This window comes from Trachemys scripta, chromosome 7, assembly GCF_013100865.1.
Source record: "Trachemys scripta elegans isolate TJP31775 chromosome 7, CAS_Tse_1.0, whole genome shotgun sequence".
Classification (NCBI taxonomy): Eukaryota; Metazoa; Chordata; order Testudines; family Emydidae; genus Trachemys; species Trachemys scripta.
The window spans coordinates 94,109,383-94,135,766 of record NC_048304.1 but is presented as its reverse complement, the minus strand read 5'-3'; the positions used below and the strand labels follow the sequence as shown (position 1 = coordinate 94,135,766).

General features: G+C 40.2%; 1 protein-coding gene across 2 annotated transcripts in view; it reads left to right on the top strand.

Annotated features, from left to right (window-relative positions):
* The window catches only part of PLCE1 (phospholipase C epsilon 1), a 334,106-nt gene that overhangs the window by 281,458 nt on the left and 26,264 nt on the right, over nucleotides 1-26,384 (top strand). Inside the window, exons 14-26 of one of the 2 annotated variants that reach the window (XM_034776200.1) lie at nucleotides 493-731; nucleotides 1,653-1,714; nucleotides 1,808-1,973; nucleotides 5,567-5,674; nucleotides 6,435-6,551; nucleotides 6,671-6,829; nucleotides 8,300-8,429; nucleotides 10,307-10,348; nucleotides 11,458-11,582; nucleotides 16,080-16,197; nucleotides 22,609-22,740; nucleotides 23,720-24,013; nucleotides 25,323-25,486. In XM_034776200.1, coding sequence (XP_034632091.1) covers nucleotides 493-731; nucleotides 1,653-1,714; nucleotides 1,808-1,973; nucleotides 5,567-5,674; nucleotides 6,435-6,551; nucleotides 6,671-6,829; nucleotides 8,300-8,429; nucleotides 10,307-10,348; nucleotides 11,458-11,582; nucleotides 16,080-16,197; nucleotides 22,609-22,740; nucleotides 23,720-24,013; nucleotides 25,323-25,486 — 1,856 coding nt within the window. The remainder of the gene's footprint in view (nucleotides 1-492; nucleotides 732-1,652; nucleotides 1,715-1,807; nucleotides 1,974-5,566; nucleotides 5,675-6,434; nucleotides 6,552-6,670; nucleotides 6,830-8,299; nucleotides 8,430-10,306; nucleotides 10,349-11,457; nucleotides 11,583-16,079; nucleotides 16,198-22,608; nucleotides 22,741-23,719; nucleotides 24,014-25,322; nucleotides 25,487-26,384) is intronic. The other variant, XM_034776201.1, reaches the window with a different exon arrangement.

Below are 26,384 nucleotides of genomic sequence, written 5' to 3'. Positions count from 1 at the left end.
ATTTTCCCTATTTTTAGGTGAAACCCCCTTATTTTTAATTTTTTTTGTCCCGCGGGGGGGCCCCCCCCCCCCCCCCCCCCCCCCCCCCCCGGAGGGCTGCTTTACCACATTATATCCGAATTCATGTTATATCGGGTAGAGGTGTGTATATATATAGTGTGTGTGTGTGTGTGTATGGAATACATGTCTCAGAATGAAAACTTCATGTAATGTCAAGTCAGTAATATAGAGCCAAATCCTGAAGAACTCACTCAACTCTCAGTAAAGAGAGAGTTCCACTGATGTAAATAGGAATCTTGCCTGACTAAGTCTTGGCTAAGAATTTCAGGATTTGATCTATAGTTATTGAAAATTGATTTTTTTCAGTGAGTACAATTTTAATTCCTTTGAATAATTCAGTGTGGTATGAATAATAGAATAGTACTCGCCTAATTTATCTCCAGGTGATAAAATAAAACTCCTCAAATATTTATGTTCATATTTATCTTTTAGATTTATTGACCAGGAATGTATCAGATCTGGGTTTGTTCATTAATAGCAGACAGCAACTATCAGAAAACCAGAGACAGATATCTGATGCCATTGCTGCTGCTAGCATTGTAACTAATGGTACTGGAGTAGAAAGCACATCACTGGGAATATTTGGAGTGGGCATCCAGCAACTCAATGACTTCTTAGTGAATTGCCAAGGTGAACACAGCACCTACGATGAAATCCTCAGTATAATCCAGGTCTGTAATATAAACATTTTGCAATGCATCTATTCATTCTATAGGGGTTTTTGTTTCCTTCATTTTTTTTTCCTGCGCGTGTTCTTTCTCTGGCCAGTCTCCAGAACTATATCACCTATATGGAGATTGGATTTCCTCCTGTGGATCCACTGCCAATTCTGTTCCCTCAGTTTGCATGAAACTTCTCTAAACACAGTGTACCCAATAGTCCTAGTCCATGAGATCAATGTTTCATTTCTATAATGTGTCGTACCTCCATTGAATATGGACAGAATGATCCAAGTTGAGTTTTGTATCCATTGTGTTATAAAAATTGAATGTCTAGCTACCATAATGTAAATTTTGAGTCCTTTTTATTTTTGTCTAATGTAATCCAAAATTAAGTCCGTACTCTACAGGGTTTAACAAAACTGTCAAAACATTTTGAACAGTTCAGATGTTAGGCAAGTATGTGCAATATACGGTACATTTACAGCAAGGTTAAAAAATCAGGATGTCTAATGAACTTCAGAATGACACTTCATTATTCTATATGTTTTTTATACAAGTTGATGTGTTGTTGAACACTGGTAAATAAATACAAATAGTTATTTCCTTTTAGATGATGGCACTGAGTATTATATATAAGAATAAGAACATGCATGATTTTAAATAATAATCTAGATCAACATTCTACATTTGTAAGCTCTGCAATATTATTAATTTTATATATTTAGTGACTTTGCTAATTCCTATAACTATTATCAGTATAGTGAAGACACTTCTGAATGATATTCAGATTGCATATAGTTTTCAAATGCCAGCTCATTAGTTTGATGTACAAATTACACTGTAAAAAATGAATTAAAGCCTTTTACCTAAAGCATGTGATACATATTTCTTTTGATCAAAATGATGTTATTCTCTTACTGTTTCTTACAGAAATTTGAACCCAGCGTCCATATGTGCCAGCAGGGGCTACTGTCATTTGAAGGATTTGCAAGGTAATTAGCCACTATGACGTTAACATACACGTGATGTTATTTGTGCGCATTTTGCTAAATATTCATCACAAACTATTATTTCTGCACCTTTAGGTTTTTGATGGACAAAGACAATTTTGCCTCAAAAAATGACGAGTCACAAGAGAATATTGAAGAGTTACAACTACCGCTGTCATATTATTACATTGAGTCTTCACACAATACATACCTCACAGGCCATCAGCTTAAAGGAGAATCATCAGTAGAACTTTACAGCCAGGTATACAGAATTATATCATTGCATAGTTTTCAGCATGAACTTGTTTGTTTAACTAAGAAGTCACAGAAACATGGCCTTTTTGCTTTGAAAACCCAAATGTTCTGAGCCCCTGCTTGTAAAATGTAGGAAAACATGATGTGTGGGAAAGCTGCCTGTGTGCACAGTTGTGTTCAAATGCTTTTACTAAGGCAAAAAATGGATTTAGTTTGAGATTCATAGCATTTAGACACTAGTCATTCTGACCTAACTTACTAAAATTAGACTTTCCCACAGGAAAGACTGATCTAATATGTTAGTTCATTTAAATGTCAAAGACACCATTCAGATATTGTACATTGTACTGAAAAGACAAATTTCTAATGAAAACATCACTCCTGACAATATACTTCTAGGAATATTATACTATTTATCTGACCCTGTGTCTAACTGGTGATGAACCTGGAAAGACTGATTTCTCTCTATGGGTTTTGGGTCTATATTTTTGATATGAGTATTCAACAAATGTTACAGAAAACATCGAACTTCCTGTGATTGGGATTTTTATTATTCACCATGCCAAAGAGAAATCCATTCAAGTGTGACAGGCTCACACAAGGTCCTCTGTGCTACTTCAGCCCTTTGTTTATGTGTTTGGAAGTGGGGAGGTGGACTGTGTGTGAGAAAGCCATGAGTGAAGTGGCTGCATAGTGGTGCTGTAGAGTAGGTTTCTGTGACAGCCTCACACAGGATGGCAGTGTTGGGGGAGGTAGGGTAGGGATCCATTGTCCGTAACACCCAAAGTGATGTGAAAGAGCTGCAGGCACTCTTTCAGCAGCGTGTAGGCTAAAATAATGGTCCATAAGGTGAGATGGGAACACTATTGCAGCCCTGTTCTCCTGGGTGGGGTGAGGGTGCCCTCTCCACTGATATAATGCACTTCCATTGTCTAAGGCTCTGAGCAGGATAAGTGAATTTCACCCTAATCATATATGTACTTTACCTGAAGTTATACTGATTCCAGAAAGCTTTACTTCCAATAAAAAGTTGTAGCCCAGAAGGCTCTCTTGCAGTGGCCCTCCTCCATCCTGAAGAAAATATCTGTTTAAATACCCACTTGTTTCTGCAGGCAGGAAGATGTAAATATTTCTCTACCAGTGTAAGCTCCTGGCCCTTTAACGGACACTTTTTGCAACTGTGATAGGGTGTCTTGCCTTTATGGGCTGGAGAGTTTGGGGCTATCCAATCCTGATAAGAGGCAAACCTGGGTTGGATCAGGTGATTCCTTATAAAGGGCAGCAGATGGCTACAGTGAAGGGGAAGCTCAGGGAACTGCAGGAAGAAATGAAGGCAGTCAGGCTTCTGCAGTGACAACCTTGATACCAGGGGGTTTGGAAGCCAGAGACATATAATTCCAGCAAAGTAGGGCCTGGGGTTGGCCTGCTAAAGCAGGAAAAGCTCTAGGCAAGGCCTGGTAATAGGGTGAATTGGAGACTGCTGTGAGTGAGCAGGCTCCGGCAGAAAGACCTGGGACATGGTGTTTCCCTACTGAGGATATGTCTACTCAGCAGAAAAAGAACCACAGCAATAAGTCTTGAAGCCCCAATCAACTGAAACGCAGTGAGGGGAAGGGTCTCAGACCCTAGGCTCCAGCCTGAGCCCAAATGTCTACATTGCTATTTTTAGCCCCATAACACAAGGCCGACTCAGTTAACCTGGGCTCTGAAACTTGCTGCTGTGGTTTTTTGTTTTGTGTGTAGTTGTAGCCCGAGACTACAGGCAGGAAAAGCCTGGGAGTGACCTGATGAGGGTAAAACTGATGCACTGTGTTTTCAGACTGAGTTTTATTTTGGAGATTTATTTATGTGGATAAACTCAAACCCCCTTAGAAAGGTGATGACTGGACAAGAAAGCCCTAAGTAGAGTTCGTTTAAGAAGACTTTTGAGGGAGAAATTGTTAGCAGAGCATCACAGAGGTACCCTGGGGCTATGGTTGCCACCTTTCTAATTTCAGAAAACCGAACACCCTTGCCCCGCCCCTTCCCTGAGACCCCACCCCCGGTTACTTCATCCCCCCTCCTCCAACGCTCACTTGCTCATTTTCACCAGGCTGGGGCAAGGGATTGGGGTGCGGGAGGGGGGAGGGCTCGGCTGGGGGTGTGGGCTCTAGGGTGGGGCTGGGGGGTGAGGGGTTTGGAGTGCAGGAGGGGGCTCCAGACTGGGGCCAAGGGATTCAGAGTGTGCTCTGAGCTGTGGCAGGGGATTGGGGCGCGGGAGGAGGTTCGGGGTGTGGGCTCCGGGAAACTCTGCCTGGTGGGTTTGCAGGGGCTCCGGCAGGTGCTTTTGTTAGGCAGCCCCTTAAATAGCAGACGCACCAGTGCTGCCTTGGCTTTTCCTGGATCTCAGAGGCTGTTCTATTTGCCATGAATCCTGGACACACAGCTCGGCCAGCACACCGAGGACAAAAGTTTTGCCTGTTCTCTGGAATGCGGGGCGGGGGAATGCTGCCCCTGGCTCACTGCACCCCCAGCATAGCCCAAATCACAGCAGCTCTAGAAAGAGCGTGGCTGCAGGCCCCTTCCGTCTCCCCCTGCCGTTTGCAGTGACCCCCCCAGCCTGGCGGTTGGCTGGGGCCTCCATGCCCAACTGCTGCCTGACTCTGCTGGGACCCGTTCCCGGGAAGAGCAGCCCAACTTTAGCCCCATGCTTCTGCACAGCCCACTCACCCTGGGAGGAGACTGACCAGCCGGGTGCAACTGGTTGCATGGTCCCAAGACAAGCCCAGTGCAGCAGCCCTCGTGGAGCGGGCTACTGGACCTGGGGCAGGCGGTGGCAGCTTGTCCTGGCCCCCTTCCCTGCCACCGGCTGCATGCAGGCCCTGGGGAGTTGGGCCTACTCCACTCCCACCAACCGGGGAGCAGCAGGCCGGGCAGGGAGAGGGCTGAAGGTACTTCCTAAAGGCCACAATACCCACTCTGCAGGGAGCCCCTGGCCATCAGGATGGCTGCTGCCCAGGGTTAACCCTGCTGGCCTCAGCCTGCAGCCGGGTGCCTTTCCCAGGCCTTTCGCTGGGATCCGCCCTCTGCCCACTAGGGCTCGCACCGCCCATGAGCTCCACAGAAAGAGCTACTGCAGGCCCCCTCCTCACCTGCTGCCGCTGTTTGGACTTTTAATGGCCCGATCAGCAGTGCTGACTGGAGCTGCCAGGGTCCCTTTTCGACTGGGCATTTCTAGCTGGGGCATTCCTTTTCAACTGGGCATTCCTATCCGGGGCACGAGGGGCTGCATGGGAGGCAGCTGACCCCACTCAGCAACCAAATTCCCATTCTCTCTGCCTCCAGCAGCAATGCTGGTAGCTTCTGAAATTTCTTTCTATTTCTAATAGGAACCTTTCTTTTTAATTCTTGCTTTCTAATATTCTTCATTTTCCTGCTCTCTCTCTGTGGGATCCAATTGTTTGGAATAGTAGCTTTCATGGTTTCCTTTCACACCACAATAAAGTAGCTTTCATGGGCAGCAACTTCCCCCAGCTGCCATTTAGCATTGCAACCCCTTTTCTGTCTTTGTTTTTGTACAGTTGCTGTTCACATGGGATCTATTACTCATTTGTGTTACAGGTTCTCTTGCAAGGCTGTAGGAGTGTGGAATTAGACTGCTGGGATGGTGATGATGGGATGCCTATCATTTATCATGGACATACACTCACTACTAAGATCCCTTTTAAGGTATATTAACAATTTCTTGCAGAAAATATAAATTAATCAAGAAAGAAGTTTAATAACTTGTTCACTTGTATGAAGATACCAGTTTATGAAGCAACAATTATCCGTCTAGAAGAAAACAAGTCACCAAGGGTTTGTGTACATTGCAATTAGACACCCGTGGCTGGCTTGTGCCAGCTGATGTGGGCTTGTGGGGCTCATGCTAAAGGGGCTGTTTAACTGCGGTGTAGACATTCAGGTTTGGGCTACAGCCTGAGCTCTGGGACCCTCCCACTCGCAGGGTCCTAGGGCTTAGGCCCCAGCGTGTGGATATGTCTACATTGCACATGGGAGCGTTCTTCCCAACACGGGTAGACAGGCACGTGCTAGCAATGTTCAAGCTAGCACACTACAAATAGAAGAGTAGCTAGGGGTAGCACAGGCAGCAGCTTGAGCTAGCCACCTGAGTACAAACATGCCTGGACCCTCAGGTACGTACTCGGATGACTAGGCCAAGCTGCAGCCCATGCAACCTCAGCTACACTGCTATTTTTACTGTGTGTTAGCTCAAGCACAACTAGCATGTGTCTGTCTGCCCGTGCTGGAAAGCACAATCTCAGATGCAGTGCAGACAACCCTAAATGGAATAGCAACAGACAATATAAAGTCATATTGTATTTTGAATCATGGAATCAAAACTCGGAAATAATCAACTATAAATATTTTATGCTTTTCAAATTAGAGAATTCTAACTCTTGTAACAGTTACATTTTGGTTCTTATAGGATGTAGTTGAAGCTATTGATCGCAGTGCCTTTATCACCTCTGATATGCCAATCATCATATCTATAGAGAACCACTGTTCATTGCCTCAGCAACGCAAGATGGCTGAAATTTTTAAGGTTAGTCATAGTATATTATATTATTCAAAGTGCATGGCTGGGGATTTTGTTTTTCATGATAATGAAAATCTCACATATTATCATGATAATGATAATCTCACATATTCTCAATATTTCAGAATGTATTTGGAGATAAGCTGGTAACTAAGTTTTTATTTGAGAGTGACTTCTCTGATGATCCAATGCTCCCTTCACCGGACCAACTGAGAAGAAAAGTGCTGCTGAAAAACAAAAAACTCAAAGCCCATCAAACTCCAGTGGATATTTTAAAACAAAAGGTAAATTATTTCCCTAACAAACATTCTGAGATTTAAGTTGTGGTTTGGAAACAAACAATAGTAGTTAAAGTTTTGCCAGTGTAACATGGACAACAGAACCAGTCTAATGCACACTGGGAAACCCATTGTGGATTATATATCAACATAATATAAATATATATAATTACAAAAATACTTGGTTTATTTTCGTGTTTTTTAGTTTTAATTATGATACGTAGTAAGCACAATGTAGTATATTTGGTAAAAGTAATGTAGTCTTACCAAACACTTTGCTAATAAATGGTTGCTCAGAAATGGGGAGAGACCACCTCAAGGTTTTTGTGTGTGTGCATTTTGTTTTGTAATATTTTGTTGTCTTTTTGGATTCAGCAAAGTTCTGCTGTATTTTTACCATATTCAAGCCAAGTGCTTTAAACAAATATTTTTTTTCTCTTGTTACCAATTGATTTTATTTCATGGCAGAATTTTACCATTTTTTATTATACTGTATTTCCATATGATAGGTAGAAAATTTTCCTGAAATATGTAGTCATTCTTAATATTTATATATATATTCTTTGGTGACATCTCCTCCATCTTTTAATTTTTGCAATTAATGTAATTCTCTTACAGAAGTTGGAGTTTTCTCTTTACAAGGAAATCGAGTGCCATGTGGGCAAGAACAATGCAAGCTTCCTTTACATTACAATCCCTTGTATTTTAATCTATACAGCTCAGCCCATCTTCATTTTTTCCACAGGGACTGAACAATAACTGTGTTCCAGTTACCAACGGCTTGGAATTAATGGCAAACATCCCATGTAGTGAAATGGATTATTTAGTGGGAACTGGACTTTTTCAAAAGTGTGATCTTATCTATAGATCCACAATGACTCCCTTTTCACTTTGGGTAAATGTAAACCCAGTAAATAATCCAAAAAGCTGGACAATTATATATGATTCACAGTCAGATCTTCCTTGAAATTCTAGTTTATTAACAACTCCTGTAATGCAGGTATCAATGTTACATGGATTTTCAGAGATTACAGTAGGAGATTTAAACCCATTCATGGAATCATAGTTAACAGTAAATAAACTATTTTGGGAGATGGGAGGAATTTTGAGGCTTCTGTACACAGGAAAGTTTCACCAGTCAACCACTATAGTTAAATCATTAACTCCCTGTATGTTTTTTGGATTTTTTTGTTTTGTCTAAACAGATTCCAAAGTGCCATAAACTAAACCATAAACTCTTATATTGGACTAACAATGGGCACATGGGGATTTATACCTGTGTAACTACAGATGTTTAAATTCACTCTTCACTTTTTACTGGTATAACTTTCCCATGTAGACAAGCCTTTAGAATAGCTATTTTTCCTCCTATAAAAACAGGACTCTGAACAGATACATATGAATAAGAATATTATAAATAGAACTTTTTTGCTGTTTCAATATTTGAGAACTTTAAAAATTATTTTAATGCTGTAGGCTCACCAACTGGCATACATGCAAGCCCAGGCCAGTAATGGTGGCAATGCTGGTAACCCCACCACTAATAATGAAGAGGAGGAGGATGAAGAGGATGAATATGACTATGACTATGAATCTCTCTCTGATGGTAAAGAAATATATATTTCAATGCTATATTTAGAGAATTCTTGGTTTATAAAGTTTCTCCATACTTATGACTGACTTTAACTGTTTAAATTTGCTTCAGTTAGAATAGATCAAACAAGATGTAGTGAGACATTTGCATGAGAAAATTAGGTTGTTCCACATTTTATATATTTGTTACTATCTAATCTAGTATCACTTATAATGAGTGATAACATATTCATTCTAAATTACATCAAAATAATAGTGTATATAAATGAATTACAAAGAACTGTATTTTACATAAGCCCTGTTTTCTTTGTGGGTTTTAACACCTCAGAGATCATGCATTCTTCATATTAATTCCTTTTCCCTAAGGGCTGAAGAGTGGCCTGGCTTGTGCAGTGGTATAAGGAGGTAAGGGGGCATAAGGCATTCCCTTACCGTCTTGCCGTACGCTTCATAGATAGCAGCACAGGAGGGGAAGCAGGCTTTGCAGAGCCACTACAACCCATGGCCTACACAAACGGGCAGGGAGTGGGCAGGTCCATGGCTCCATCTCCCAAGAGCTCCTGATAGCATAGATGTACCTGGGTGTCTGGTGGCCTACGTTGCACTGGGTATAGGCCTGACAAAGTTTGCTCCCTCACTAGAGCAGTGGGGAAATTGTGAAGGAGATTTTGACTCTGTTCTTCCTGGACTGCTCATGGGGCAGGGCCAAATCACAGAGGCACTTGTTTAGGTCAGATCTTATAGTTACAATGTAGCCCTAAGTGTCCATATATGTTTGCAAGCATGCCATTGCTGTTGTTAATAAGTTAAACTAGTGATTTTTGTGCTAAGAGTTAAATCATGTTGCCAACATTCAAACAACTTTTCAGGGACAGTATTCAGAATAGGTGCAGAACATCCTTCTACTGAGCGCAGCATATACACTTGCAGTCTGGGGCCTGCACATGTTCCTGAAGTCGTCGGTGAAGTTACACTAGGAATGAATTGGCCCAAGACATTCAAAAGTGATGTTAGTTTCATAACTGATAACTGTCAGAAAATGTGTCATGTCAAGATACATCACAACTGGTAGCCAAATTCATACCACCCAGAGACATGGCAAAAGAATAAAATATTTCATTTATTAAAACCTAAGGCCAGATAGTGCCTGGCCTTTACACAGGTGACCAAGTTTATGAAAGGCACAAAGCTCAGCACTTCCTGTAGTGCCAGACTTGTGTTTAAGTGGCACAGCGAAACCTTTCACAAATGAAATTTATTTTGTTTCTCTGTTGGTGATGATGAAATTAACAAAATAAAATTTAATAAGGAGACTTAATGACTGCTTTGGATTTTCTTAAGATAAATATGAAAGTGGGTCAGATTTTGGTGCCTGCTCCATTGGCTTTGTGCTGTTCCAGCAGCACAAGATAGCTGGAAAGACTGCTTAATTGTCTACCTGAAGATTCTCCCTCTGTAGAAGAATCTTCAGGTGGCATAGATGAAAATATGCTCTTCAAGTGCAGATGTTTCTTACATATTGGCCAGGAAGAAATTGCAAGTTGCCCACTGTAAGTTGTACTTGAAACATGTTCCATTAGGAGAAGGCTGGAAAAATCTGAAATCAACAAACAATTGTGCACAGTGCAGTACAAAAAGTAACCTGTGGCATGCTTTACTGCTTTAATAAAATGGTTACACTGTTTGTTTTAACTATTATAATATTTGGCAGAACTAATCTAAATAATAATCATCTGAAAACTTTAGATTTCAGTTTTATTTTTCTTTAGCAATGCTGTAGTTTTGCGTAATGCTCATAGTTTTAAAATTGACACTTAATTTTCATTTTTTCTGGCTGTATTTCTTAATTTCCTTTACTCTTATCCCCTTTCTGACTCTGTTTTCCTGTAGCTGATGTCCTTAATGCTTCTCCTGCTCCTAACAGCCAGGAAGGTAAAAGCCATTTGGTTGAGCATTTTAACTGCATGAATTTCAGCACTGTGTCTCCAACTTGTTAAAAGTATATAGTGTAAATATATGGTACACCTCTACCCCGATATAATGCGACCCGATATAACACAAATTCGGATATAACGCGGTAAAGCAGTGCTCCGGGGGGGCGGGGCTGCGCACTCCAGTGGATCAAAGCAAGTTCTATATAACGCAGTTTCACCTATAATGCGGTAAGATTTTTTGGCTCCCAAGGACAGCGTTATATCGAGGTAGAGGTGTACCTCCTTTGTATTAATTGAAAATGCATTCAAATGGTGTCATTATGCCTTATTTACTGGTCCGGTATCATTGGAAAGCTGCATATGAAACACTGTTTATTCATAAAGATACTGTGGTCCAAAAATTATATTTAATAAGCTACTGAGACCCTTAGAAGGTTTATTTATTTACACACACACACACACACAGTATAGAGAGCCAGAGTAAACAAAAAATGTTTCCCGTTGTGGCAGTTCTTCCATTCTTATAAATCACTCTGATTTGGGGAGCCAATCAGGGTAAGTCTCTAGCACGTACATGAGGCATTCTTTTTAATGGAGGAGAATGCCTCAAGCATATAGGAAGTGTGTGTATGTGAGTGGGGGCAGCATGAATCGAAGTCTGAAATGTGAAGATACCTTTTAAAATTACTGATTACTGACTAAACTATATTAACTGATAAACTTCTGCAGTTCTTGAATATTCAAGAATAACACCTCTTAAATACTTTCGGTGGCAAGCCTTTGTTTCTTGATTTGCCAAAGAGGATGTGGAAATATTTTAACTCATATTTATTAAATGATTTTCTGGTTTTAATATCTACTGAACAAAAAAGACAGTGTAGAAGGTTTCATAGAAGAGACACATGCTAACAAGAATCAGTCTTTATTCTTAAAAAAGAATATTACCAATGAAGGAGAAATGCTTTAACCAGTAAATAAGTTATTTTTGCCAGTTGGTTATTCAGACATGTAACTAGGTCCTTTATCCAAAACAACTTGTAGTTGAAATAAAATTTGCAGTTAATTCTTGGCCTGCATATTGTTTATCTAAAATCAATTAATTTCTAGATAACATTCTGGAAGACCGACCTGAGACTAAATCATCCAGTGATAAACTGCAATTTGAATATAATGAAGAAACTGCTAAGAGAATAAAGAAAACTGATTGCATTACTTATAACAATAAAGGAAAGGTAGTACTTTTTTTTTCTCTCTCCCAAACCGTTTGACATGGATCCAGCTTCAAAAGGATTTGATTTGCTCAGGTGACTGAACCAACACATGGCAAATGCACTTTAATGTAGACAAATAACTGGAAGCAGGGAACCATCCTAGGGAAGATAAGGTAAATGCAGCAAGCATCCAGGTCAATAAAAGGATTCAGAGGTTATTGTGGACACAACATTGAACTCATTAAACCAGTACGCAACAGCAATAAAAATAAGCAAAGAAGTTTGTAGGCTGTGAGCCAGTGCCTACTGAAGTCAATGGGAGTCTTTCCACTGGCTTTAATGGGCATCAGATCAAGTCCCTAACATTACTAGCAGAGAAAAATAGTATAAAACAAAAGAGTTGACTTTAATGGAAGGTTGTTGTTAAATTCCATCTGGATAATCTACACAGTCTTGGTTGGTTGTACTGTAGGTGGGAATATATTATTTATCAACTCATTAGCATGTGGTGGCAAAGTGACCTAATAAAGAACTCTAAAATATTAAAAAGATTGCTAAAGTTGATAAAAGGTAAGGGTTTCAAAAACATAATCTAAACAGCGGTGGCCGAGTTCTGTTCTCAGTGAGGCTGTCCCCTGCTACATCCCTGCCCACTGCAGGAGACAGCCATGCTGCACCAGAGGAAGAGTGGAGTCAGGAAGCATACTGTGACTCAGACACAGTGGTTCCTTGGTCAGCTCCTGGCCAACACTGCTATTATGGATTGAGAGTAAATTCTTAGTCAGGCTCATATCTCGCAATGAAGTACAGTGTCCATTCACAATTATAGTAATTCACTCTTGTTTCAAATTCTGTTGATGCAGTTTAAGCTTCCCTGCCCTTGCTCTTTATAAAAGACTGTCCATCTCACTATCAGAATTATACAAGTCTTGATTTTCTGTGCTTATGCTCCATATGTATAGTGCTATAACTGATGTTTAAAGTAAGTTGAGTTTTTACATAAAAAGCAATTGTTGTTGATGAATACCATATGGTTTTGCAGAGTACTTAACTGCAGCTTATAAAGTTTATGCTTTATCTTCATGACTTTCGTAATTCCATGGAACACACACTGTTTATCAGATTTGAAGATTACTTTTTTTCCAAACCCAAGCAATTTACCAGATATTAATGTACTTCACTGTGAACTCATTTTTGACACACACTCCTCATGATATATGCAAAATGCTGGGCTCATCAGAAAATTTTTCCAGGCTTGGGTGCACTGTATACTGACTCCATCTTTACTGTTTCCATTGGGAGCTCTGTGCACAGAACAAAGACAAAATATGGCCCACTGTCCACAATGCATTTAAGAAAACCAATACATTTATCACTATAGTTATTTAAAATGATAGTTTTCGTAGTAGAGTTTAAAGAAAAATCTCTTTTAGACTTTTTCCTGAAAGGTATATCTTATACTGTTTTAAATCAAGATAATATACATTTATTTAGAACAGATTTGTGCAATCTTTTTTATTAATGATCCAGGTTTATGTGAGTTTTGTGTTGTTAATCAGTAATAATTAGATCATAATGTATTTTATACATATATTAATATTATGAGATACATAGGGAAATCCACACTTAGTATATTCCTGCAAGGTATTAAATATCATGAATTTCTATGTGCATCTTTCTCTTTCAATCTAAAGTGAAAACAACACCAATTAATAACTTTTTTCAAAAATGTATTTTAAAAAATAAACACTGGGAAACAAACCTGACAAAATTACAAAATTTCAAGTCCGTTAAAAAAAAAGTGTACCAGTATATTGGCTGCATATAAACTGGCTCAACATAAGAAATGTCAATTTCTGCATTAATTTGTCACATAAGCAAGCAAAATGGTAGAAGTTGGATTGTTAATGTGACAATACTCTTTGTAAAACAATGCCTCAGATAGGTGATTAAAACTGACTCCCTTTACCTCAAAGCAACCCCATGGGTGCTTACTAGAAGAAAAATGGTGCTGATGCATGTATGTGTGCCTTGTCTTCTTTTACAAGCAAAAATGAATTTTATTCATAAGATTGCATGTATTTTTTCTCACTATTTCAGCTGGTTCATCCCATTTTTAACAGCCCCTTTGACCCATTTTCTTTTTGGGCGATTTTGCTAAAATCTCCAGACATCTATCCTTGCGTATTCACTGTCCCCGGCAGCTGTATTCTATCCCGCAGTTTCCCACCCTTCTTGTTTTCCATCAAGAGCATGTGAAAAAATATCTGCACTAGTATTTCAAATAAACAAACAAACAAAACAAAAAGATATGAATTTGAAATAATTTTTCACTCATTTAAAGATGACCTTCTATGGAATTTTCTTCCAGCTGTTGTACTGTCTTTCTCTCTCAGGTTTTTTCCAGTTGTGACAAAGTCTCACAGCTGTTGGTTGATGAGATTCAAATTGTAACAGATAGTGTAGGTCTCTCCTTAATGATTATCATACATTCAGCCATTGTTAATGTGAGCTATTCCCATGCACACAGGGAGTCTCATCTACCAGATTATTGCTGGAAGTTCAACTTGAACATCAATCTTCCCCTCCTCTCAACTATGCCCATATTATCTGATACAACTTTTTCAGTTAACTGGCAGAATTGCATTTTGCTTTTAGTAAAATTTACAAAAAGTAAAATGAGAAACTGGTTTTTAAAGTCATTTTGTCTTTATGAACAGAAAGTATCACACACCTCTGCTTTACACTGAGTGAAGCTCCCTATCTATGGATTAACATGTATAAAAAGGGGTTAAAAATAAAGTGTAGGATGGAAAGCCTCCCTTCAGGGTCTTGACTGGTGATTCCTTAATATATAAAGGAATACTGTTATTCTTTGTCGTGTTGAGCAGGGATTGCAAGGCTGCTGCACTCCCAGGACCGGCTCCAGGTTTTCCGCTGCCCCAAGCATCAAAAAAAAAAAAAAAAAAAGTCGCGGCAGCACGATCATGCCGCTCCACTCTTCAGCGGCAATTCAGTGGCAAGTCCTTCGTTCCGAGAAGGAGTGATGGACCCGCCGCAGAATTGCCGCCAAAGACCTGGACATGCTGCCCCAATAGCAGCCGGAGTGCCGCCCTTTGGTATTGGCCGCCCCAAGCACCTGCTTCTTTAGCTGGTGCCTGGAGCCGACCCTGTGCACTCCACAAGTGTAATCAGAGGCTACATGGGGGCACAAGTAAGGTAAAGTACTAGTGGCCATATTTTCACGAGCTGAATTCCCATTTATTTGGTCACTTAAATAAATTACCAGACCAGGTGTTGCATTATTTGGGATATCTGGTCTAGGTATGAACCCTCATACTGACTGGTAATAAGTCTCAAGCCCTCCATATGCTTCGTTTCCTGCTTTCAAGAGTGCAGGATAAAAAAAAAATAGTGTAGAGAATGACATGGAGTGTGTGGGTGGAGAATGAGTGTATTTGAGGAGACATGGGCTTAAGACATCGTCATCAGAATCCTAGAAATGTAGTGCTGGAAGGGATCTTGAGAAATTATCAAGTCCAGCCCCCAGTGCTAAGGTAGTTTCTCTAACCTTTTCTTAAAGACCTCCAATGATGGAGACTCTACAACCTCCACTGGAAGCCTATTCCAGAGCTTAACTACCCTTATAGATAGAAAGTTTTTCCTAATATCTAACCTAAATCTGCCTTGCTACATATTAATTCTTTTTGGCCTACCTTCATTGGACTTGAAGAACAATTAATCACAGTGCTCTTTATAACAGCCCTTAACATATTTGAAGACTGTGATCAGGTCCCCCTGGAGTTTTCTTTTCTCAAGAGTATATATGCCCATTTTTTTAACCTTTCCTCATAGGTCAGGTTTTCTAAACCCTTTGTGATTTTGGTTGCTCTTCTCTGAACTCTCTCCAATTTGTCCACATCTTTCCTGAAGTCTGGCACCCAGAATTGAACACAATATTCCAGCTTAGGCTTCACTAGTGCCGAGTAGAGTGTGATAATCACCTCCCATGTCTTACATAGGACGCTGCTGTTAATACAACCCAGAATGTTAGCCTTTTTCGCAAGTGCATCACAGTGACTCCTATTCGGTTTTTGATCCAGTATAACCACCGTGTCCTTTTCAGCAGCACCAGAAGCTAGCCATTTATCCCCCATTTTGTAGTTGTGTATTTGGTATTTCCTTCCTAGGTATAGTACTTTGCACTTGTCTTCACTGAATATCATCTTGTTGAATGCAAGTGAGTTGCTGAGATCTCACTCCTGCTATTAGTCAGAAGTAACTTAGGGCTGGATTTTTAAAGTTATCTAGGTGTATTTTGAGTACTAGTGCAATACAAATGATACTAATATATGGTAATGAATGGGAAAAATAGATGCATGCATAAATCCATTATGTGAGGATACAGAATCATGTGTGCTGAATGTGATAAAGCCACATTGAGGGTATATCTGAGGTATGCTAGAATACCTTCATTTTCAAACCCTTTGTATATACATCACTTGAATTGTCACTTAGGTTTATGACATGGAACTGGGTGAAGAATTTTATCTTCCACAAAATAAGAAGGAAAGTAGACAGATAGCACCAGAGCTCTCAGATCTTGTCATCTATTGCCAAGCTGTGAAATTCCCTGGTAAGTATGCTTATTGCTTTACATTTTCTAAATATTTGGAACATAACAGTGATCTAATTGTAACTGCAGAATTCAAACTGTAATATGTGGGGAACATGCTTTTTTGTGGTTATGGATTCTGTATGATGGCTGATGATTCTATGTGCTGCGTTTGTCATGGAGGAAAAAAGCACTCCAATCTTTAAACTGTAGTAAAGTGGCTAATTCCTATCTGAATGATAACTAAGAACAAGCTATTTCATAAGGATTTTCATTGGAATTTCACCTAAGGAGCTGCTGTGCCAGGTCTGAAGAAGAATTTCCAGCCTCTGGGAGGCAGAGTAGGTCAGGACTCTTTAAGAATAAGTTCCAGCTTAGCTTGTCTCACCACTGCCAGAAGCCTTCCCTCTCACCTGCACCCCTGACATTATTATTTACATCCCCGGTGACCCAGTAATTGAGCTAGACATCAGCTGAGGAATGGAGAGAGAGAGAGAGAGAGAGAGAGGTCATATTGGGGATGAGACTAAAAGGGAAACTGGCATCGAACCAGGTGTAGAGAACATCTGGAGAGCAGGCCAGCAGCCCAGGTAAGGTGGATGGGTGGCAGGAAGAAAATGGCCCATTATAGGCATGTAGCAGCGATCCGCAGGAGGATAGAGATGTAGGAAGGGCTTCATTCTGTAGTGGTGGAGAGATAGGGATTGGAAAACAGTAGGAGGTGGAGGAACTGAAATTGAGATTACTTGTTTTTATTTGCTCCGAACAGAACACTGAGGGATGAGCATATTTTGGCTAATATACTGTACATTCTGTATACTAACTCATGGTTTAAATTGCTAATTTACTGTTCATTATTGATAGTTTGTTGAAATGAGAATTCAGCTTCTTTAGTAGAACAGTTCTCTACAGAAATATTGGCAACTATTGCACATTAGGATTTAATACAAAAAGAAATATAATCTGAAATTAATTTACACAAAGTCAAGGGAAACAAATTGAAAAATCAGAGAAAAACATTTCTCTAATCTCTTAGTTTTATGAATGTTAGGTGTAACTTGTAACAACGGCAAGTTAAAAAATAAGATTGGTGATTTTTAATTTAGCTGTCCCCTTAATATAATCTGCAGTGAAGTAATTCCAGTTGTCTTTCAAGTCAAACATTATTCTCTTCTGAGCAAAGAGTAGTATTTTCCATCTTTCATACAGTTTCAATTACTCAAAACATTTTAATACACAAATTTCTGACTTTCTAAAATGTTCCTAAAATTCAATTAGAAAATAAATACTCGCTTGCCATAATTAAATTTCTCCTTTGTTTTAATTCAAAACATAATTAGAACAAATAAGAAAATCAGTTTTTTTCACAGGGAGGACACTTTTATAGGCATAGCTAGAACCCATAAAGACTATTTTCCCAAGTTAACGTTTATATGCCCCCTCCTTTGGGAAAAATCCTGCCCTTCTCTTAGTGGGCATAGAGTCCCTGACCATTGTGCAACTGATGTGATTCCACTGTGCAGCAAGGGGGCAGAAAGCTGGAAACACTTCACAGGTCTTAGAGGATGTTGGGGTTGGAGCAGGGGACAAGGCTGGTGGATCCATATTTATGTGGATCTACTGACTAGTTTCTTCCGGAGAGGGGAATGGACGCAAAAGTTGGGAAGGGGTGGGCGTAATGTAGTCCTGAAGTAGCAGGAGTGGCTGCAAGGTGGCTCTGCTGTTGCTCTATAGTCTAAAGAGAAGATTTCTTTCCTCTGGCCCCTTTAACTTGTTTTGTGTTTTGCACTTACAATTTGGCTCTTTCTGAGGAAGCCAATCTTAGATCATAAGGCCAGAAGGTTCCACTGTGATCATCTCCCGTCTGACCTCCTGTATAACACAGGCCAGATGATTTCCTTGAATTATTTCTTGTTTAAACTAGAGTTTATCTTTTAGAAAAAAGTCCAATTTTGATTATAACATTTTCAGCGAAGGAGAATCCACAACAACCCTTAGGAAATTGTTCCAACCCCGTAGGTAATTTTGGTTAATTACACTCTCTGTTAAAAAATTGCAACTTATTTCTAGTCTGAATTTGTCCAGCATCAACTTCCAGCCATGTTGTTTCTTTGTCTGATAGGCTGAAGAGCCCTTTATTATCAAGTTTCTGTTCTGTAGGTATTTCTAAATTGTGATCAAGTCACCCCTTAACCTTCTGTTCATTAAACTACATAGATTGAGCTCCTTGAGTCTTTCACTATAAGGCATGTTTTAATTCTTTAATCATTTTTGTAGCTCTTCCCTGACCCATCTCCAATTTATCAACTTCCTTCTTGAATTGTGGACACCAGACCTGGTGACCATATGACCAAGTGAAAGCTAGGGGAATTACTCCAAATGTGAATGTGAAGACCTAGGCTAACACTTGAACACTGCTTGATGCAGTGCCCCAGTCAACAACCTGTACTCCCAAGGAACAGATAGTAATTATAGTTTTGGAGCAATCAGCTCTGATGACCAGAACTGGACACAGTATTCCAGTATTGGTTACATCAAAGCCAAATAGAGCAGTAATATAACCTCCCTACTTTTACTTGATAGTCCACTGTTTACACATCTTAAAACAAACATGTTTTCTTCCTTCTCATTGATAAAAATGTTAAACAGGATAGGGCCAAGAATTGATTCCTGTGGGACCCCACTGGAAATGTTACCAGTTGACGATGATTCCCCAATTACAATTCCATTTTGAGATCTATCAGTTAGTCAGTTTTTAATCCATTTAATGTGTGCCATGTTGAACTTGTATTGATCTAGTTTCTTAATCAGAATGTTGTGTGGTGCCAACTCAAATGCCTTACAGAAGTCTAAGTATATTACATCAGCACTGTTACCTTTATCAACCCAACTTGTAATCTCCTAAAAAAAAGAGATCATGAGTTTGATAACATATATTTTCCATAAGCTCATGTCAATTGGCACTTATTATAGTACCCTCCTCCTAATTCATGAAAGCATTTTATCTGTTCTGATTTGTTTATGGTGTGGAGAACAAGAATGTCTGTATTATGTTTATGAATATTACCTCGTTTTACCTGGTCTTTTTACCTGTCTGACTACATGGAGTTGAATTAAAAGGGGTTGTTAGGAAAAGCCAGGAAACAACACCATGGTCACAGCTAAGCTTTGGATAAACAACTTCCAGGGGGCAATGGCAGAGCTACTAAATGAAGAAGATGCTCTTCCTAGGTGCCACCCGAATGTTACGCTGCTGTTTTGCCATGGCCAGAGTTTAAGATCAAAAGAACAATGCTCCACTGAAAAATCCCTGCCAAGGGAGAATGAGTTGTTTGTAGATGCTAAGGGAGAGACTCTGCAAGAGAGACTGAGATAGGCAGAGCATGCAGCCGGGCTCTGTGGGATGTGTCGGTGGCAGTTGGGTTCAGTTATGCTTTGAGAGAGGTGATGAACTATAGACAGGACCCAGGCAGGCAGACCTTTTGTGGTTTTAACCTTTTCCTCTGTTTGCTATGTAACATTCTGTGAATGGACAGTATGTCTCTTTGGAAGGAGCTGTGCTGAGTCACCTTAATCAGCCAGTGGTCACAGGCTTCCAGAGAGAAGTGTCTTGCAGGGACCAATAACAGCTGTCTCTGTCATCTTAACACAGTTGGAATCAGGGAGTTGCCACCTAGGGATCCAGTCTAGGAGTGATAAAGCCATGGAGTTCCACCGAGAGAGAGGGAAAGGCAGAGAAACCAGTCACCTGAGAGGTGCACTCAAGAGGCCCTGTAACTATGACAGCAGAGTGGGAATAAGGAGTGTTGTTGCCTATTGATCCAATCAAAAGAGTGCCACTGTGGGAAGAATGCAACAGGGAGAGGCCCTGTCACTTGGAAAAGGTTCCTGAAGTAGAGACTGGGGGACAGATCACAGATTCAGTTTGCCCCTGAGCCATCACATGTGGCTAGGGCTCAACTTACACTAGTGTTTTGCTTTGCCCTCAGATAATTTAGGTAACAGGTTAGTCTGTTTCCTCAGTGACTGTCTCCACAACAAGGTCTTGAAACATAAGACTTGATTGCCAAAAGTTTTCCTCCTTTGAGACTTTACTTAATCCTCCAATGTGGAAAGGACCCAACACCAGAAAAAATTAACTCACCCAGTGGGCCCAGTTCTAGGGTCCAGGTGACATCCATTTTGTACCACCTTTTATGCTCTTGGCCATGGACTGGGCTGGCCCCAGGCGCAACTTAGAGCAGCTTTAGCACTGCTCTAGTTTGCTCCTGGCCACAGATGGCTACCAAAGGACCATTCAGGCCATCAGTGCTCTGGCCATTCCCTGTATGTCAGGGAAGCAGATGAAGAGGTGGCATAGGGCTGGCTATGCAGCCTCTACACCACCTGGAAATTAACCATGTAACAAGTCACCCCAGTTTTACAGATACTTTGTGCTGCTGGAGCAGTGTAAATGAGCTATATCAAGATCCAGGATCTGGCCAAATACATTTTGAAAGGCCAGAAGTCTGCTATGAGTTATCAGTTGCTCCATCTTCTTCATAAATAATCTGAAGTTTTATTTTGCAACTGATTCTTATTCTAATATAGGTAGCTATGTTTAACACAGATAATTCTCCCAGTGGTACTAGCCAATACACAGGATATTAAGAGTTGAAGTACTTGTTGTTATAGCACTTTCCTATTACAAAAATATTATCTTTATTTCCTTCATTGAGTCCCTTTGTTAATAGTGGGTAGAACTGGCCAAAACTAGAGATTTCCAGTTTGTGGGAAATTTTTGATATTTTGAAATCTCCTGCAAACTGGACATCTTTAAAAAAAATAATAATAATAATTTTTAAACACCAAAACATGGTGTTTCCTAAACAAGGAATGATCCCTGGGACTGCTGCAGCTGCTGAGTGAAACTGACATTCTTGTCAGTTTCATTGCTGCCAGTGAACAGCCCTTGGAGTCCCATGGTCTGTGGTTCCTGGGCAGCCCCAACCTGAACTGTCCCAGGCCAGGGGACCCAGGACTTCTAGCCTTTGGGGCCAGGTGGCTCCCCATGCAGCCCAATTCCGAAGCAGGCAGCACAGGGAGCCAGCTAGCCTGGAAATCTGAAAACACTGGGCACTTCCAGGATTTCCTGGGTCAAGCTGAGGTTCTCATGTTTCCCAGTCTCCCTGCTGGGGAGCTGGGAGCCAAACAGTGGAACTCAGGCTCCCAGCTCTGTCAGGAAGCCTGGAAGCCCTGGCCTGGAGGGGCTGCCCAAGAGCTGTGGACCTTGGAAGCCATGAGTGGCTCCACTGAAATCATGTGCTTAACTTCATTCCGTATGTGCAAAAGCGTTTGAAGGATTGAGACCTCACTGCTAATCTGCAATAGGTTGAGTTCAGTGGGGCAGAATCCAACTTCTACTAAGCTTCAAATTAGTAGTTAAAATGTTAATTTGCAATGTAAATTCAGTATTTTCTTCTATTGTAACTTAAGTTTTCAATTTACATTTTTTTGCACAATATTTTTTTCAATTTTTAATGAAAAATTAAGAAAAATGTAAGTTACAAATATGTCGTGGAGTTCCACTAGCATTCTTCACATGGCTTTCGTGTGTTGAGCGGATGTCAAAAGAACTCCTTGATGTATTTTTACTTTGTATTTCAGTTAGATCTGATCAAAACCCACTGAAATCAATGGAAAGGAATTTAAATCAGTGGAAATGGAATCCACTGATTTCAGTGAACTTTAGATCATGTCCTTAATGATTGTTTTGAATATATGTATATGGAATAATAATATTTATTATAGTGCTTTTCATCTGAGTATCTCAAAACAGTCACAATCATTAAGTGATTAAAAGATTTTCCACTTACAAATATTTTCCATGGTTGAAATATGAATTATAAATACTAGTTTTAATATAATATAAGATGGACTGGAAAAGACTTATGGATCAACTAGTATATTACCCTACGATTCTTTGGGATTGTCCTTATAGCAAATGTAGTCATTTTTGCCAGGTTCATTTGAACACATAGTGTCATTTCCTACAGTGTGTCAGTACCATGATATGCTATACTTGTATGTTTTGATTTACCTGAAAAACTAGTTGGATATGTGATGGGTAGCATTAGTTTTTAGCTCTGAGTTTATTGTGACTGTTCGGTGTAGAATTTGTTTTGAGAGTCATTGGGACTATTCTGTAACTTAAATCACTTCCTGCCCTCCAGCCAAAAATAAATCTCAGGCAACAGTTATGTCACAAAGATTTTTTTTCCTGTGTTGATGATTGTAAATATAGTTAGACTCAGTTACTGGGAATAATATGCTAGTTGTCCTGTGTGCTACTTTAGTATTAGTGCCTCAAAGAATAACGTGGAAAATGATGGAAAATGTCATGCCCTCTTGGTCATGTTTTTTGGCTTATTTATTTTACTTTTATGGGAACAGGCCTGTCAACGCTAAACCCATCTGGCTCTAGCAGAGGAAAGGAAAGAAAAAGCAGGAAGTCCATTTTTGGCAACAATCCGGGCAGACTAAGCCCTGGGGAGCCAGCAACACTTGCCAAAGCATCTGGAAAAGGTAAAGTCAGGATCTTCTTTCACCAATCACGTGGAATGACTCTGTAGTCCAACACATACACAAGTTCAAGTTGTTAAAGATCAAACAATTTACTGTGTGCATGCTGCTCTTGAATTTTGGAATCACTTTTCATTAACAGTGCAGCTATTACAATAACTTCTTTATAAAGAATCAACTGTAAAGTATGGAATGTTAGTATAGGATTAATATGCTGGAGGCATAAAGTCAGTCAGTTAAAAATTACTTGTGAGAATGATTGATTCACAACTAAAATATTTGCATCTTATAGCTTGAACATGAATCTTAGGATTAAGTTTATATCTTAAAAGATATGGGAGGAGATTTTCACAGGTGCAAATGATAGTTAAACAGCTAACTGCCATTTTATGTCTTGACAAGCTTCACCATAGTCTTTGGGCAAAATCCTGCACTTAGTCTTTGTGCAAACTTCAGTGGGGCTGCAAGGGATATAAATCAGCAGAGAATTTGGCTGTCCATCTTTTACTGCGGGCTGTATAGTTAAGTTTGAAAGTTACATAGTAGTCTTAAAGAAATTTTGTATGCTTTCCATTTAAACAATCTCTGTATTCCAAGCAGCATACTAGCAATATTATAAAGGTTTCCAGCAATGAATTAAGAGTCAAGACTCATTTCAAATTGATAAGATATGCTCACATATTAAATATATACTCATTTAATTCAAGGGAATGATATTCAAATATTTATTTATAGAAATATCTATTAATACATGTCTAGTTATAGTATCAATTAGTATTTAACCATTATGTAGTCAGTCTCTCACTAATTGCTCTTACTGCATATGAAGAAAGAAACGTGATACCTATGTGAATAGTGTGGTTTCTAGAGATCATTTATTTTTACCCAATCCAAAATACATAAATATACTTCACAGGAAAAAACTGATGCTTGAGGTCTGAGGATCTGCAGCTATAATTTGAGATGAATGTTTATTTTACAGGTCCTTTTGAGGGTGCCCGGCAAACCTGGGAAGAATTTTGTTCTCCTCCTTTCAACCCTACAACTTCTCTCAGTGCTATCATAAGGACACCTAAATGTTATCATATCTCTTCACTGAATGAGAATGCTGCCAAACGTCTGTGCAGACGGTATTCTCAGAAACTGATTGAGCATACCACCTGTCAGCTATTGAGAACATATCCTGCTGCCACACGCATTGACTCTTCAAACCCCCATCCCCTTATATTCTGGCTCCATGGAATACAGCTTGTGGCAGTTAACTATCAAACTGATGGTATGGGTAGAATAATTCCTCTAGTAATATATATTTATGTACATTTTAAATATTATAAAAGAAGTGATTCATTAATTATGAAATTGTATTTACCATAATATTTCTTTACCTTACCATCATCTGTATTTGTGGATTTATTAAACAGATGTTGGGTTATTTGGCAAAGATACTGTATTTGAAAAAGATTTCAACCAACTACAAAAAGAAAAAGATATACAGTAAGCTACATTGTGGCAGATGTGAAGTTTTAAGTGAATATATACCTGGGTGGTAACTCATAAAGAATAGGGACCAGATTGTTTCCATTAGTACAGCCTGCATAAGAAGTGTTGCATAAGGGCACCACTCCAGAAATAGCCTTGGGAGAAATTGTGACTCTAACAGGCACAATTCATCCCGTGCTCCCCTCTTGTTCCCAGGGAGGTAATTTATGTCAGCTCTTGAAAGGGTGCATCTTCCTTCCCAACACATGCCCAACCAACCTACCTTCCTCACCCACTTGCTTGCTGCAGAGAACATCACACCTTGCACTGTACCCAGAAGGGAGACAAATGATTTGGGTAAAATTCCATGTGGCCATTTGAGATGTGTCAGAGGGCTTTACCTGGCTTTATTCCCTTGTGCAACTATATTAAGGCTAAAAGCAATCTAGCCCTATGTGAATTAGTGCTTCCAGAATACTGGAATTCTGTGCCTAATTTGGTAGGTCTTTTGCCTCACTGATGACATGGAAGTGCCTAGAGCACTTCACCCACATATACCATAATTGGCTAGAATCCAGCACTTTTACACTGCCAGACCCATAATATCATTTATGATAACTTTTTAAGAATAGAAAGGCACTGAATTCCCTTATCCTAGAAGTGACTCCTCTGGAACAAAGTCTGGGTACTGATGCAGTGTTGGTTACGATCTTTGGGCTATATTCTATCCCTATTTATGCTCCCTTACCTTTTGGGTTTTCATAAAAAGTTGCTCCATTCAGCTGTCTTCAAATTACACAATCCGTTTTTGTCATCCTAGATTTTGGGGCAGATCTCAGGAAACTTGCTAGATATTGTTCGTGGGTGTGGCCAAGTCATAAATAGAACAAAAACTAGAAAATGGGTAAAACTAGAAAATCCTTATTTTTTTAAAGTATAAACTATTTGGGCAACTTGGATATGTAAGTTAAAGCTGTCCCCAGAAATTTAATATTAGTTTTATACTGTCAATTCAATTTTAACAGTAATTTTTTAAAAACCCACATTTTGCTGTCTTTCTATTGAATCTTCACTATTTTTCAGTTGTGACTGCTTTACTTTTGCAGATCTCCCTCTGCATCTTAATGCAGCGATGTTTGAGGCGAATGGTGGCTGTGGGTGTGTTTTGAAACCCCCTGTTCTATGGGACAAGAACTGTCCAATGTACCAGCAATTTTCTCCATTAGACCGAGATCTGTATAATATAGAGCCAGCTATATATTCTTTAACAGTAAGTACATTTGAAGGGAATGCTAAATATTAAAAATATTAATATTTAATTTTTAAAAGCTAAATATTCAAACTGGATGTCGTGTAACTTCAGTCCTAAAAGGATCTCATCAACTTTACAATCACACTTTTATATTATGTGATGCGGTGATGACTCACCAGTGCAGCGCATCCTGCTGGTCGTCCTGGGAATTAGCTCTTCCAGCCCGGAGCGCCCTCTGCAGGCCAGTGTCTCGCCTGCCGCTGGCCCCTGCATCTCTCCCGGTGCCCCTCTACATCAGGGTTTTGCCCACCACAGTATCCCCTCACTCTGGGTCTGCCCCTCCCAGGGGAACCGCCAACCCCCTAACCCCACCTTGCCTCAGTGGTCCATTTAGCCCCCGCTCGCTGGGGCAGACTGCAGTCTGTAAACCACTCATCATCAGCAAGGGGGGTTGGACCAGCTGCCTCTGCCCATTCCTGGGCTGCCCCTCTGCCGCCCTAGTACCCTTTTGTGGGCCCTTAACTCAGCCTGCAGCCTGGGGCTTTGCTAGGCTGGAGCTCCCCAGGTCCCTCTGCCCTTCCCCGGCACAGCTGCACCTTGGGTACCCTCCTCAGTTTCCCAGACAGCCAGGTCCTTCTCTCTCTGACAGCTAGAGAGAGACTGTCTCAGTCCTTCTGGCCCACCGCCCTCTTAAAAGGGCCAGCTGGGCCCTGATTGCACTGGCTACAGCTGTGGCTGGTTTCCCAATCAGCCTAGCTTTTCTCCAGCCTCTCCAGGGCTGCTTTAACCCTTCAGGGCCAGAGCGGGGTGACCACCTCGCTACATATTATTATATTCTATAATAATAACATAAGAATGGCCATATTGGGTCAGACCAAAGGTCCATCTAGCCCAGTATCCTGTCTTCTGACAGTGG